This window comes from Pholis gunnellus, assembly GCF_910591455.1.
Source record: "Pholis gunnellus genome assembly, chromosome: 1".
Taxonomy (NCBI): Eukaryota; Metazoa; Chordata; class Actinopteri; order Perciformes; family Pholidae; genus Pholis; species Pholis gunnellus.
Window position 1 is genome coordinate 27,614,992 of NC_136528.1, and position 14,376 is coordinate 27,629,367.

Below are 14,376 nucleotides of genomic sequence, written 5' to 3' on the forward strand. Positions count from 1 at the left end.
TGTGTGTGTGTGTGTGTGTGTGTGTGTGTGTGTGTGTGTTTACGTGTATGTGCAGGTGTACCGGAGGCAGGCGTCAACCAGACTGGCAGTGTTGGAGGAGGCAGCGGAGGGGAGGACAGCTTCTTACCACAGGGAGATCCTTCACCTGCAGAGGCTGCTAAGAGAAAGACAGGAGGCTGAGGAGAGACTGCTGCAGTCCAAACGGTAGGAGGGGAGTGAGGAGGAGGAGGAGGAGGAGGAGGAGGAGGGGAGGAGAGAGAGAGAGAGAGAGAGAGAGAGAGAGAGAGAGAGAGAGAGAGAGAGAGAGAGAGAGAGAGAGAGAGAGAGAGAGAGAGAGAGAGAGAGAGAGAGAGAGAGAGAGAGAGAGAGAGAGAGAGAGAGAGAGAGAGAGAGAGAGACGGTCGGTGGCGGACGGAAAAAGGGAGGAGGATAGGGAGAGAATGTGTGAATGAGAGAAGGAGGAGTAAGAGAGGAGACTGTGTGTGTGTGTGTGTGTGTGTGTGTGTGTGTGTGTGTGTGTGTGTGTGTGTGTGTGTGTGTGTGTGTGTGTGTGTCACGGGAGGGAGAGCAGAGACATCGAGAGGCAGCCGTAAGGTGTGCATGAAGGCAGAGACGGTCACATCAACAATCCGACAATCACTGGCAAGAAACTGACAATTTCTGGCAAGAAACAGATGGAACAGATGTCTAGACAAACAGATCGGTTTCAGCCTTCTTGTTAATCATCCATATTTTTTTTTTTTACATTGTTTCCCTCTAAAATAATAAGCCAGGCCAATTATCATCTGGTTTAGCGTATCAGTGATTTAAATATCACAGGGACAGTACAGGACAGACATGCCAGAATTTGAGATAATTCGGAAAAAGTGTTTACCTAGTGTGTCACCAGAGAGCACTGACTCAAATGCCTTTTGCATTGATGTACACACATTGGTCACAAGTCTTTATAGCTACTACATAGAACTTTCATTTTGTGCTGGTTTTGGTGGTCCCTGTGGACAAAAGCTGTAGTTTTTACGAGCACCAGAGTCCCTTTAGAGAACCTCTTGTTTTACTGCAGCAGGGTCTGACAGTCTGCTCCACTCAGTCCTGGTTCTGGTTCTCCAGGAGAGTCTGGTAATCCTGCGAAAATCATTTCATCACATTTCGTCGGCAAATCAGACCCGATGACAGGCATTAAGAATAACTACATAGAAATAGCTAATGTTCTCGCTGATATCTTGTTTGCTTCTGTAGGTCATAAGCATCAGTATAAAATTAAAAGTTCATTGCGGTAACTTCAATAACCAAATTTAAATCTGCTACAACCAATATATGTAACAGAGATATGCATATAAATAGCTTTGTGTACAAACACAAAGTGTTAATATCATAGCGTGAATATAACATTGGACATAAGGTTTCCAGAAACACCAAATGAATGCCAACTATGATGCTTGTTGCTTGAATTGCAGTGATCTCGGTATGAACTAATTTAATAGTAACCTCCTCCAGTGTCGCCAGGTTTATTGTACACATCATGCAACTCCGGAAATTCAATACAATTTGAGCTCTTTGGCGAATCGCTCTCGTTGAATCCTTCAGCAGCAACACATGTAGTACATAGAAAAGTATGTGAACAATTCCGTTCAGGACGCAGCCGGTTGTCTACGCGAGCGTGTGGTTAAAAAGTGGTTCAAAGTATATCTTCGGACGGTTCCTAATCAACATTGTTTGTTTATGTCGTGTTTTTAATTCCAGTAACAAATATTGATAGATTTATCGTAATTGAATTTGAAAAAATCTCATTATTTGTCTCAGAATTGACCTACAGTAGTCATTTGGTTTTACACGACACAATGCGACCCAATTCACAAGTGAGAGTACGCACAAAAACACAGCCTGATAATGCATCAAAACACATCATTTTACAAAAGCAAGACATCATCTCTTTTGCTACTGTGTATCTATGTATTCTCCGGGTTTTCTATATTTGTACAGTATAATAGATGTAGATGCTGATATCCCCGTGAAACCACTGCACGCAGCAGATCACACAGCTCTTCTAAAATTCTCTCTCAACACTAAATCAGTTAACCCCCTAAGGACCGTCCATTGCAACCCTCCGATCCCTACTGTGTGTCCTCATTTACAGGTGCTAGATGGCTGGGGGTGGAACAGCCCTGCCTGATTTTCGACAGGATTTGCATATTGCCTGAAGCGTTTTATGTTAGAACTACATAGAAAGACCGACTGCTGGGACAAACAGCATAGGGTAATCATTGCTGTCAATGCAAAATGAAGAATGTTTTTCATGTTGTAAGTATTGTATTTATGTAAATCTAATCTGTGTGTTTTTCTGGTGGTTATATACATATAAACTCTCGACTTTTTTGAAATACTTGGTGCTAGAATGTCAGAAGAGAAGAATAAGTATAGCAATCTTGTAAATGAAGGCTGTTTGTAAATGATAATCGTCGTCCATTAAGCTAATTGAATTGTCCTGGTGAGGGAAGTAATGTAATAACCAAAATAACTGAACTGAAAAAATTACAAATGTCATGTAGCCAATCATCTGAGTTGGGACTGATTTTCAGGAAGACTTTTTTAGATATTCTTACTGCTACAGTGTGACAGCCATGAAAAACTCAACTCCTGAAACAATCTCCCACTTCCCCTTTATTCCCTCATTGGTGTGTCTGTTTTTAGCTCTGTCCCTGGGCCTGCTGCCCGCTGCTATCAAATGAAAGCTAGCTAATCAGATTGTGAGAAGATCCTGTCCTGCTCGGCCCTGAGGGCATTGTAATGACAAATCACACACACGCACGCACACGCACACGCACACGCACACTACCAAACACATCACTCACGGCACTTGCAACGGCTTTACGTCACCACAAACCGCTGTCCTGCTGGCCTTGTGAAACTGCATTTACCACCAGATTTACCAAACACGCGCTCTACCCTGGATGCTGTGAGTCATTGGGATGCGTGCGGGTGAAGCCCTGACTGACCCCCAAATAATAGAGTAGACTAGTCTACCAGCCACGGCAAAAAAGTGAAACTATCAGTGTAGTTGGTGGTGAGTTCCTGTCCTACTTGTGTTTTTGAGAAACCAGGTGTCCTCGGTTCTCAGCTAAAGCATTAGGCGTTCAGCCAGGTAGCGATCCACTCAGCTGAAGTCAAACTTCTCACCTCCACACAGAAGAAAAGCCTGCCTCTTCCTCTCTGATGCACTGTTTTGTATTCTTCCTGTGCTATAGCAGCAGACTGCTGAGTTCTCTGTAGCCTCTGTCTGAGACTTCCAGAAGCTCAGGAGGGGATTGAGCCTTCAGATCACTTTTCCCCTCTAAAAGCAGTCCCGTCTTCCCCACGTCCAGCCACAAACACATAGAAAGCCACATATGAGCAAAGAGGGATCTTGATGAAGGTAGCTGAACTCTCTAGGGGATTCGCATTTTGACATATGCTTTGATTTAATTTCTTTCACCTGATAATATGATTCATTCCCACTACATTTAGACTGTGTTGTGAGATTTAATGTGTTTGGTATTTTGTGTAGGGCGCAATAAATTGGTTGAAATTGATTGATGAATTAAGAATGTACTGAGAATTGTTGGATGGATTTATAGAGAGTCAAGTATATATCTATATTAGTTTTTGTGTAAGATATTTGTAGATTCCTTTCGGGGGTACAGCCCTGGACTATTACATACAGGGTAAACTTGTGTTTACTTAGATATTGTTTTCAGCTTAGCGACACACTCTTTCAGTTGTAATTCTGATCTAAATGCAGTCTTCCTCCTTATAAGTGTGTTGAAGCTTTTGGTTGCTGCAGTCTGAATTCTCCTGTTTTCACACAGTGGAAAACAAGCAGTGTAAATCACTGACTTTTTATGTTGATGGCGCACACGCTTGGAACCTCATGCATCATTAATGCTAAAGCCCATGAATGCAGATACAAACATTTTAGTAGTATTTCCTCACCCCTTGGTTTCCCATCAGGTTCAGGAGGGGTTCTGTGTCTGCTGCATCCAGCAGAGAGGACCAAAGATGGCTGATTCTCTTTTTCTTTTCTGATACTTGTTCCTTACTTCGCCGTAACAACGTGTTTTATAACTCGTACTTCCTTGTAATGGCTCATCGGTTTCAAGAAAACAGCTTTTAAAAAGTACTACAAGGAAGCATGGCATTGACAGTGATGGGTGGTGATTATATGGCAAACTTTACACAAGTAGCTGCTGTTTTTTGTACGCATGTCTCCCCAGCTTCTCTTTGGAAGGTTTGTTTTGTGATCTAAAGTCTGCCATTGGCACGGAGTAGGAGTACTCTGCTAATAGCTGCACTCCGCTCACATATAGAATCCATAACACGTTTGTAGAGCTGCAACCACCACCAAGATACCATTTCTCAATTCGACTGACACAGTGGACCTGTTAGTTAGTTGCTTATAGTGTTACAAATGTAAAACAGAAGACATATTTGAATATATTATAAGAAGAATCTATCCAGAACCTCTTTTAGTCACAAAACTTTAATCCTGAAACAAAAAAAAAGGTTTATGTGAATGATGTCCGAGTATCGCCCAAAGCATGCTGGACGGCAAATTGAAAACTTGCTCTGAGACCCTCTCCTAAGATATGGACCTGAGAAAAGCCAGATTCAATTTAGCAAAACCGGTGACGTGTGGATGTTACAATTGACTACTACTCAGCCATTGCCGTATCTATCTGGTTCTAGGACTATTCAATTATCCATGTGTGTTTGCGAGATGACACACTACTTTTCGGTGAGGGAACAGAAGGACAAAGACTTTATTGAAGCGATACTTCAGGACGGATTGTCTCATGCTGGTGCCTGTGTGGTTCCCTGTTTCTTCCTCCCAGCCAGACTTCTAAACCCCACAGCTCAGATAACATTGAATAATGTTAGCGTCTGAGCTGACAGGGCGAGGATGTTGAGGGGGGGGATTCTGTTGCAGAGCGATAGAGCGAATCCTAAGATGGCTGCAGCTTACTGAAGCTATAATTGTAATGGAGACATACTGAGGTAGAAGAGCTGCTGCTGAGCAACCGACTGGTCACCACTGCTTTCCCACCAAAACACACACATACACATAACAGACATGCTCCAGATTCATTTTCCACCTCTTATAGCGGCAAAACTTGTCTTTGTTTCTGCACAGGAAGCAATGCAGTGTGGTTGCCATGGGTAAGGCATATGTGCATGCTGTTTGGGCTGGAGGTAATTAGCAGACGATGGAGTCTTTGTGGGTATTTAGTCAAGGAAGAAAAATAGTTCTTAGTACGTCACTCAAAGAAACAACATTATTTGATCTTCATTATAATGACAGTGAAAGCATTTTTTCCCCTCATAGTTGAGTCGATGCTTTCAAGATACATTTGTGATGTCAGAGCGACTCGATGATTTGAGATTAAATTGAAAATACTGTCTTTCAAACCCCATCTACAACCAATCTTATGTGTTCTTAAGGAATCAGGTCCCCATACATAAACAACTAAATAGATCGTTTCACTTGTCTCTAAAATGATCCTTTTGACCATTATAAACTATTCATGAGCCACAAAACTACTTGAATAGGTTAGAGAACAGCCATGCTCATATTTTTGTCCAGAATGTAAAATAACTGCTTGAACAGGGTTTTTAAAGTTTTTACAGGAAGTCTAATCACCTCGTGTCGTACTAGTGACTTGGGGTCTAATAACCCTAACCCTAGAAAATGAAATGATATATCTCAAGGTCTTTATCCTGATGAAATTCATTTGATATAAACTTGTAATTTAGTATGTTCGCAATCTTAGTTTAGCGTGTTTGCATTGAACATGTTCTAGTTAGCACTAAAGACAAAGTACAGCTGAGGCTTGGGTGACCAGATGTCCCGTCACATTCAGGACAGTCCTGACTACTTACGAGCAGTTGTCCTGAAGCCTGTTCTGTTTGAACTGGAAATTGAACTAAATCCAAGTGTTGATCAGATAAAGCCGGCTAAAACAATAAATACTGATTGTTGTGAAATACTATTTTGGTGTTGCCCACAGACGGGCAAATATTGGACAAATTTGGATCACCCAAATGATTACGATTCATGCTAAGAGGGACATGAATGTCTGTACCTAACGCTATGTCAATCCAATAGTTAACGCACATCAATTCACTCCCGACCACAAATGTGAACTTCATGGTGGCGCTAGAAGAAAAGTCTCAAGCTAATGCGTTGCAATGCAACCGTTACAGTTAGCGGTTAGCTAGTTGTTATAAGCAGGACTGTGCGAGGGAGACCGTGTGCTGTAAGCAGACGAGCCGGTCAACGTGATTGCTCTGAGCAACATGCATGGACATGAATTACAATATAATAAGATGATGATTGAATTAGTTTTTACAAATGTTTTTAAAGGTTGTTTCTTTAAGGACAGCCTCACAGAGCTGCAGACTATTAGTCGTGTTTTACGTTTCACTGCTTTTAGACAGAAAAGCAACAACAAAAGCATATCCCCAATCCTGTGTGTGTGTCCAAAGTGTTGTTTTTTTTACTGTGTAGCTGTACCCTCTTCTAGCTTTGGGCCAGAAGTTGGAGGTACAGTGTGTCATGCTCTTCAAACCAGCCGGCTGGACACAGATAAGTCGGCAGCTTTCTTTGAAGACAACGCTCTTCAGCCTGTCACTTCATTTCAAATACACACGTACAATATTTGAGTTGTACAGATATGCTGATGTTCCCTCCACTGTAATAAGCAGCTAAGTGAGTACAGGCATGGAAGCTGATTGCCTCAGTTGCAGACGTGTCAACAGCCTTTGACGAAAGAGCTTTAATCCGTCAGCCATTATAGCAATAACAGCGCACACAGGTAATTGCAGTGCTGTCTCCTGGGAGCTGGTATTGTTTTCTATTATCACTCCTTCCTTCTTTTGTCTCTGTCAGGTTGTTGACTCGTGAAATCATACATAAAATGAGAAGAACATGGCCAACATTGATAGAACGGTTTTTCATTTAATCATGAACTGAATTAGTGAAACGTCAACTCTAATGTGGAATATGATTATTTTTTACTTTAAATGTTTACAGAAAACACACACACACACGCACGCAATTTTGACCTTAATAAATGATCTCAACTCATGGTGCTTTAACTTGCTATTCCTGAAGCTTTACAACACATCTCACGGTCCTCATCAGCGAATAGTTTGCTCAGTTGTCAGGGAATTGGCCCAGTTGTCGTCATGTGACGTAAGTGGGGAACTTGGGTCTCAACAGGCGTAACCGCATCGACTGTGAAAGGGTAAAAGTCATCTACCAGTAGAGAGGCCAGAGAAAGATGTTTTTAATGTATTTCTTTGATTCAGTAATGGCTTTTATTCCAAATGAGTTTTGATTGATGTGTTGAATGGACACATTTCTGGACCTTGACATCTTTTTACAGCATTACTGTCATGGCTGTTTATGTTCCTGTCTGTGTGCTTGTCAAGTCTTATCAAGAATGTGGCAAAAAGCTCAAACTCTGAAATAGGGATTATGTCGTGGCCGGTATAGTGAAGGCCTTGTACTTTGAACCTATAACAGCTGATGGACATAGTATTTAGACTATCATATGCAAAAGGAATGGACAAAAGACGGACTCAAATGTCATCACAGCTCTCATTGTGCTGATTATGCTGAACTAGCATCATCCCTCTTAGTGTAAAGAAACGGATCTGGAGAAAAAGAATAGAAAATCGAGTGTTATGGCATCAGTTGATTTTGAATGTGTGACGCTTCCAAGTCAGAGCCTTTAACAATCATACCACTCTGACAGTTATTCCCATATGATCTGATTGCGGTGTGACACCCTCGCAGAGCCCAATGATTGCTTCTTTATTTAGAAACACTTCACTTTGTTCCTGCATTGGGCCAGTTCATCTGATAGCTTAAACATCCTTACTACCGTGAAGGTGAATGTTGTGGCCATTCGAATGTAAAAACACACACACTGACTTAAAAAAAAATAAAGCTTAATGTTTTAATTTATAAGTTCTAATTAAAATGTTTTTGTGTAGTGAGCGATATAGGAGGTTTAATACGATCCTAAATGGGGTTTGTTTTACCGGGTTTCAATACTACCAGCCAGAGTGATTGAGCATGTCATGGACACTAACGTTCTGTAGGTTAAAACGCCAGATTATCAGCTAAATCAAATGCTGTTTATCCAGCACATTTCAGCCTGATTTGGTTACAATTTGTTGATTTATATCCCCGACAGCAACAAACAGACAGGTGGAGATAAGAAAAAAAGAGCATGTCCTTGGAGCTGGTGTGTAAGCTTGCGCTCTGTCACTGCAACATTAAGAGTTTGCAGTGCCTGCTTTAGGTGAAGTGCCATAGATAATAAACAGTGTTTGAACACAAGCAGTTAGTCATTCTGAGAGATCTGTTACATCTTCACAAATCAGCCTTCTGATCTTCATATTTGACTCATTTCAGTTTCCCACCATTACGCTTTGGAAGCAAAACTGACACTTCTTTAGTGTCTACAGCACACATGGATAAATAATGCGCTGGTATCCAGGCACAGAAAAGAGGGGCACAACCCTTATACATCTGGCCATTTGATTGGTAGTACTAGCAGTATGTAAACATCTTTGACATGACAGGACATTTGATTTAGTCTCCTGCACACTACCACATCCTCCATTTTACTCACGCCCAAACTCCTTTATTTTATATTCCCCGCACTTTGAAATTTAACAAAAGCAACTACAGCCTTGATTGCGCTCTAGCACATTCCCATTGCTGATATGAGCCGTTCTCTCCATCATTGAAAAAAATACAGTGCTTCAGGCATTACTTACAAAATAATTGGGAGAGGAGATGGCGCATGCAACTGTATTCCCAGGAGCCCAGTGTTTATGGATAAGGAGGAGTGAGGACTATGAATGAATGATGTATGACTGAGCTTCATGACCACATCAATGCTGCATGTCAGCTGTTAACCTAAGAGCACCTTTCATTTGGGTTTAGTTATGATTGTCAGCCTACACATTAATAGTATTATTTTCTCTCTTTCATAATTGTTAAATTCAATTCTCAGCACTTTCTTCTGTTTTTTTTATTTCCTTTGCATCACCCTCTCAGCTTGCACTTGGCTAACTGACCTTGTTTTCTCTCCTCTCTCTGCTCCTCCAGGGAAGTAGAGGAAGAGTTGGAGGTGGTGTGGCAGGCAGCATCCAGGGAGAACCAACAGATGAGAGAGACCCTTTTGGACTCTATGCTCACTGCGGACCATCATGGCAGCGCCTCTCCTGGCCGGCCTTCTCAGGCTCCAGATGAGGCCACTGCAGCCACCCAGCATCAAACACACAGCCCCGGGCCTCTCGTCTTCACCTCCTATCAAAGCCCTGGGCTCCAGGGAAGGTCCATATTTAAATCTGACTCCGACCACCAAAACAACCCCTTGGACGAGAGACATAAGCATGGGCTGGATTTCTATTGCTAAGATTCTTGAAGCCATAAACCATAGGTGTGTTTGCTCACAACGGCAAGATAGACTGTGTCGATAACTACACTAGTTACAGTCCTGAACATGTCAACGTACCAGCATTGTCAGATCGACTTTGTTTCGCAAAAATAACCTTTAAAACTTGCACCGTCCTCTGTAACAAACTCATAACTGTATTTAACTACTTTGTAAGCACACGTCTCTGATAGAAACCAGTATGTACAGTGAAGGAGAGGCAATAGTAGTCTGGGTACGGTCACTTACATTTTTTGTTAATTATCCTGCAAGGAAACTTTGTTTGGACACAAGGATTGCAGTAAAACATATAAAACATTGGAGAAAAAAAGCATAATAAAGCAGCTCAGTTTTTAGCACAGCTTAGTTTTGACAGCGTGGCCAAATATACCTGACATCTGGTTGGGTAGTCTGCCAAGATTTACCCGCTTTATAAAGAAGTTTTTTATCTATTTGTATTTTTAAATTCGTCTCAGGGTTTTGTAGACCATGCCAACTTGTATAATAGATTAACAAGTTCACCCAATATTGGAGAAAGTTGCATTATTTAGCTTGATTAAGGCTGTTGCGTTCGAAAGAATTTAACCAATGTTGCCACCTGCTGGGCACATATGATAATGGTATTATCATTGTCAGGGTGGCTTAGTTACATGGTGCAGAACAGGCAGACATGGAAAAGCTACAGGTAAAGAAGGACGTTCAAAATGAGTAAATGACATTTAGCAATTGTTCTGGAGAAGATAGTAGTGATGGTATTTCAGCGCATATCCTGGAAATGTGTTAAGATAAAACAATTGTTTCGCACAAATAAATGCACATACAATTATAGCTGCTTGGCTGTATTTTCACATTATTATTACTACCTTTTTAAACTATCAGATTATATTTTGGGGCATTGCTGATTTAGCTGAATTTGTAAACTGATTTTGACTTGCAATTAAATCTGCTTTGGACACAGTGGAATTGACTCAAAGTGATATTTCTTGGGATAGTTTGTTTAATAATAATTGTTTTTCCCCAACAAAACAGTAGTGAACCCAGTGGGCGTTGTTGGGAGTTCTGCCTATCAAATACAGACATAAAACTAACTGTTATGACGCACATATCACCTCCTCTTTGGCACTACCGCAGCCCTGCTGCATTAGACTGATACCACAAGGCAGAGTACTGTCTGAATGGAGATGTACCACAAATCCCTGCTGACGATCTCAGACCAGCATGACGGCGGTGCAGTGGCTCAGACACGTATTATATCTGTAAAGTGATGAGGGACATGTCTAATACCTGGTGTAATCGTAGAAACGGGCAGCCTGCCAACAAATCAAAACAGCCAAAATATGGCATTGGGCCTCTAAGCCACAGTGTCATCAGCAATAAACATTATACATGTGCTGTTATAAACAATAACAAAAGTAACCTCATAGTGACTGCCGACCATACATACATATATATATATATATATATATACAGTACATATGAATGTATACATTTAATTAAGTAAGTTTATGGCCCCAACAAAAGCAGTGTTATGTACCAGAGAGACTAACATTACAACAAAACATCCAAGAATTACTCTTAGATGAATGTCAAAACCTTTTCAATTCTGTTAAATTCTATGATATCTAACAACAGAGATTCACACCATGTAAGAATTTAGATCAGGGGTCGGCAACCCGCGGCTCCGGAGCCCCTTCGGCCCCTCTGTTGCAGCTCCCTGAGGCTACATCCACTACTACTGGAGCGGAGTTTGGAGTTTTAAAACGATCTCCGTACACACGGCGTTTCAGCATCGTATTCGAGATGATCTCCAGCCAGACTACCACGCCTTAAAACTAACATCACCTGACTATACACGTACACTGGGCACGAAGGTGCCGGTGTAAACAGGATGTAGATTGGTTGCTTAGTTAAAATAATACGACAGATCAAAGGAGTCTTTAATAATGAAAGGTCGCGCTTGATACTTTGCTCTGCTGGTGACTGAAGTCTCTGTCGTTCTGGAGAGCAATCAATGTTTAGTTCCTTTACAGTTTATGTGTGTGGACTTCACAATAGTTGTGCAGAACAAAATAAGCATTAATAAAGGAAAGGAAAGTCCTGTTTTGTAGGGCTCCATAGGGCTGATAACACCGCTGGACACGCCGCCAACAATACAAAATGTTTTAATAGTTTGTCAACTAAAGTGTGCGCCACATCCTATTACGCCTTTCCCTGCAGGTGGCCAATCATATATTATTTGCAGACCTCCGCCCTCGGTAAACTATTGTAAGCTATTATGTTGAGCACGTTAAGAGCTCTCCAGGAAGCAGTTTTCCTGTGTCTGTGTTTGGAGCTTTTATTGTGAAGGATGAGACGGAAAAAGAAAAAGAGGTTCTGGTGAAGTGTGGGAAAAGTGAATAAAGTTGCTGGTTGCTTTGCTTGGTGCAGATTATTTTATTATTATCATAAAGTATTGGCGCAACATTAACCCTCGGTAAACTATCAATGGATAAATCCCCAGAAAAGAAAAGTCACGGAGGAAAATAGAGAGTTTAATTCTGCGTGGACGTATTTGCTTTCACTGCCAACGATGCTGGTTTACCTGTATGCTTGAAATGTGGCGAGAAATTAGCAAACAACAAAACATGTAATGTTGAATGTCACTTCCAGAACAAGCACACAGCATTTGATGAAAAGTATCACGCTGGAGATGAGCGAAAAAAAGAGCGATTCCTCAACTGCTGCAGCAAACTGAGCAAGTTTCTTTCTCCTCTTCATGAGTTTGATATTGTTATAACAGGTAAAATGTCAAGAATTGAATTTATTCTTGTTCTATAATTTCACAAATACAACAAACTATAGTTTTCATATGTATAATATAACTATATACAAAACTTTATAAACTGTGATATCAAATAGCTTTTGTGGCTCCAGACACATTTTATTTGGTGCAAAATGGCTCTTTGGCTTGTAAAGGTTGCCGACCCCTGATTTAGATCAAATTCAAACGCTATGAAGTCTTATTGGCATCTGCACAGCACCAAAAACACAAGACTGAGAAGAATCCTGCACACCGTCTGACACTTGCACTGACTTTATTAAAAACGTTTTGGTCTTTTGCCTTTCATCAGGTAACATTAAATGAAATTAGAATTGCACTTTGTCTGCTATGCAGAAGACAGAAATGTCCCTGTTTAAAACGTGTAAAATGAATTGGTTGTGAACCACTACCTTCTAATAACTAATTAACCCGGTAAAAGCAATTCAAATTCTAATAAAAGGCTCTTGGATCGTTACAAAATACGAAAGCAAACATCCACATTCACACCCCTCACACCTCCCCATTGACCAGGGCAATCAGGTCAGTGGAGGACGCAGTTAACACGTGACGGCACTACATCCTACAACTCCAGCTTGCCGTTCAACACCATCATCCCAGACATGCTGCGCTCCGAACTCACCCAGCTCACTGTCCAAGCTTTCACCGTCAGTGGATCACATACTTCCTGACAGACAGGAAACAGCAGTTGAGGCTGCGGGAAATCACATCCAGCGCCCTGGACCATAAGCACTGGCATCTTCCCCCGGACTACAGGCAGACACTAAAATCTGCAACAGTCTTTTACTATCAGGAAAAATGACTTGCAGAGGATGAACTTCCTGTGCCAGCTCCTGTTCCTGCCTCAGGAACTGCTGATACAATTCAACCCTGTATTCATCCAGTCTGTTCTCTGCACATCCATTGCTGTGTGGGTTGGATCAACAACCAAACAAGACAGGAACAGACTACAATGCACAGGTGAGGACTGCAGAGAAAATCATTGGTGCCAGCCGGCCCTTTGTTCAAGAGTTATACACCTCCAGAGTCAGGAAATGGGCAGAAAACATCACTGCAGACCCTTCACACCCTGGACACAACCGGTTACAGCTTCTCCTCTGTGGGTGGCGCTGCAGAACACTGTACACCAAAAGAACGAGAACAGTTTCTTCCTGCAGGCCTTCCCTCTGATGAACACTGACATCAGTCATACATTCCATATCCCTCTAACACCAACATATGCAATGCTACCATTATAGATTAGATACTTACCATTTTAATGCAGAATTAGTTAAATATACATATCACCTGTCACTGTCAATATAAATCCTACACACAGTACAGTATATAGACATCTGTATGTACATACATACTGGTGGATTGGAGCTGGTGGATGTGGTCAGGACTGTCTTGTCTTTTAAATGACAGTAAAACTCGTCACACAATGACGACTCTCTCACATACCAGCCTGCCTCAAAGTCTCAAACATCATCCCCATCCCCAAAAAAACAAGGATCACAGGACTTAATGACTACAGGTCCATCGCCCTGACCTCTGTGGTTATGAAGTCTTTTGAGCGCCTTGTCCTGTCCCACCTCAAAACCCTCACCGACCCTCTTCCGGACCCCCTGCAGTTCACCTACAGAGCCAACAGGTCTGCTTTCAACACCATCATCCCTTCTCTGCTGCTACATGCCCGACTCAATCTGCAAGTGGATCACATACTTTACTGCAGAGATCAGGCAGTTCTAGGCGTGTTACTGCCGGTCCTGCTAGCAACACCTCACATCTCCTAAATCGTCAGATCTGATTGTTTAATCGGCTGAATCTTGACAAACAAACCACAGATTTTATGCTTAAACAACTAACTTCTCGCCTAAAAACATCCTAAAATTACTTTCTGTGACTTAACAACAGTAGTATTTCGAAAGTTTCAACTTCCAGTTGGTTGATTTCTCCTCCTCCATTGTTTCCTGTTGCAAAATGCATTCTGGGATATTTGGCTGTCCCAAGTACAGACAAGTCACCTCCAATGCTTCCCAGATAAAATGGGCGGAGCAAGCCACATCCGGGCATTTGGACAGTGCTTGGCTT

At 41.7% G+C, this 14,376-nt stretch overlaps 1 protein-coding gene across 1 annotated transcript in view; it reads left to right on the top strand.

Moving 5' to 3' along the window:
- Nucleotides 1-9,467, top strand: part of cep89 (centrosomal protein 89) — a gene marked incomplete at both ends in the record, with an annotated part of 51,445 nt that extends 41,978 nt beyond the window's left edge. Inside the window, 2 exons of the mRNA XM_079158925.1 lie at nt 56-204; nt 9,158-9,467. Coding sequence (XP_079015051.1) covers nt 56-204; nt 9,158-9,467 — 459 coding nt within the window. The remainder of the gene's footprint in view (nt 1-55; nt 205-9,157) is intronic.
- Nucleotides 9,468-14,376: the final 4,909 nt, after the last annotated feature.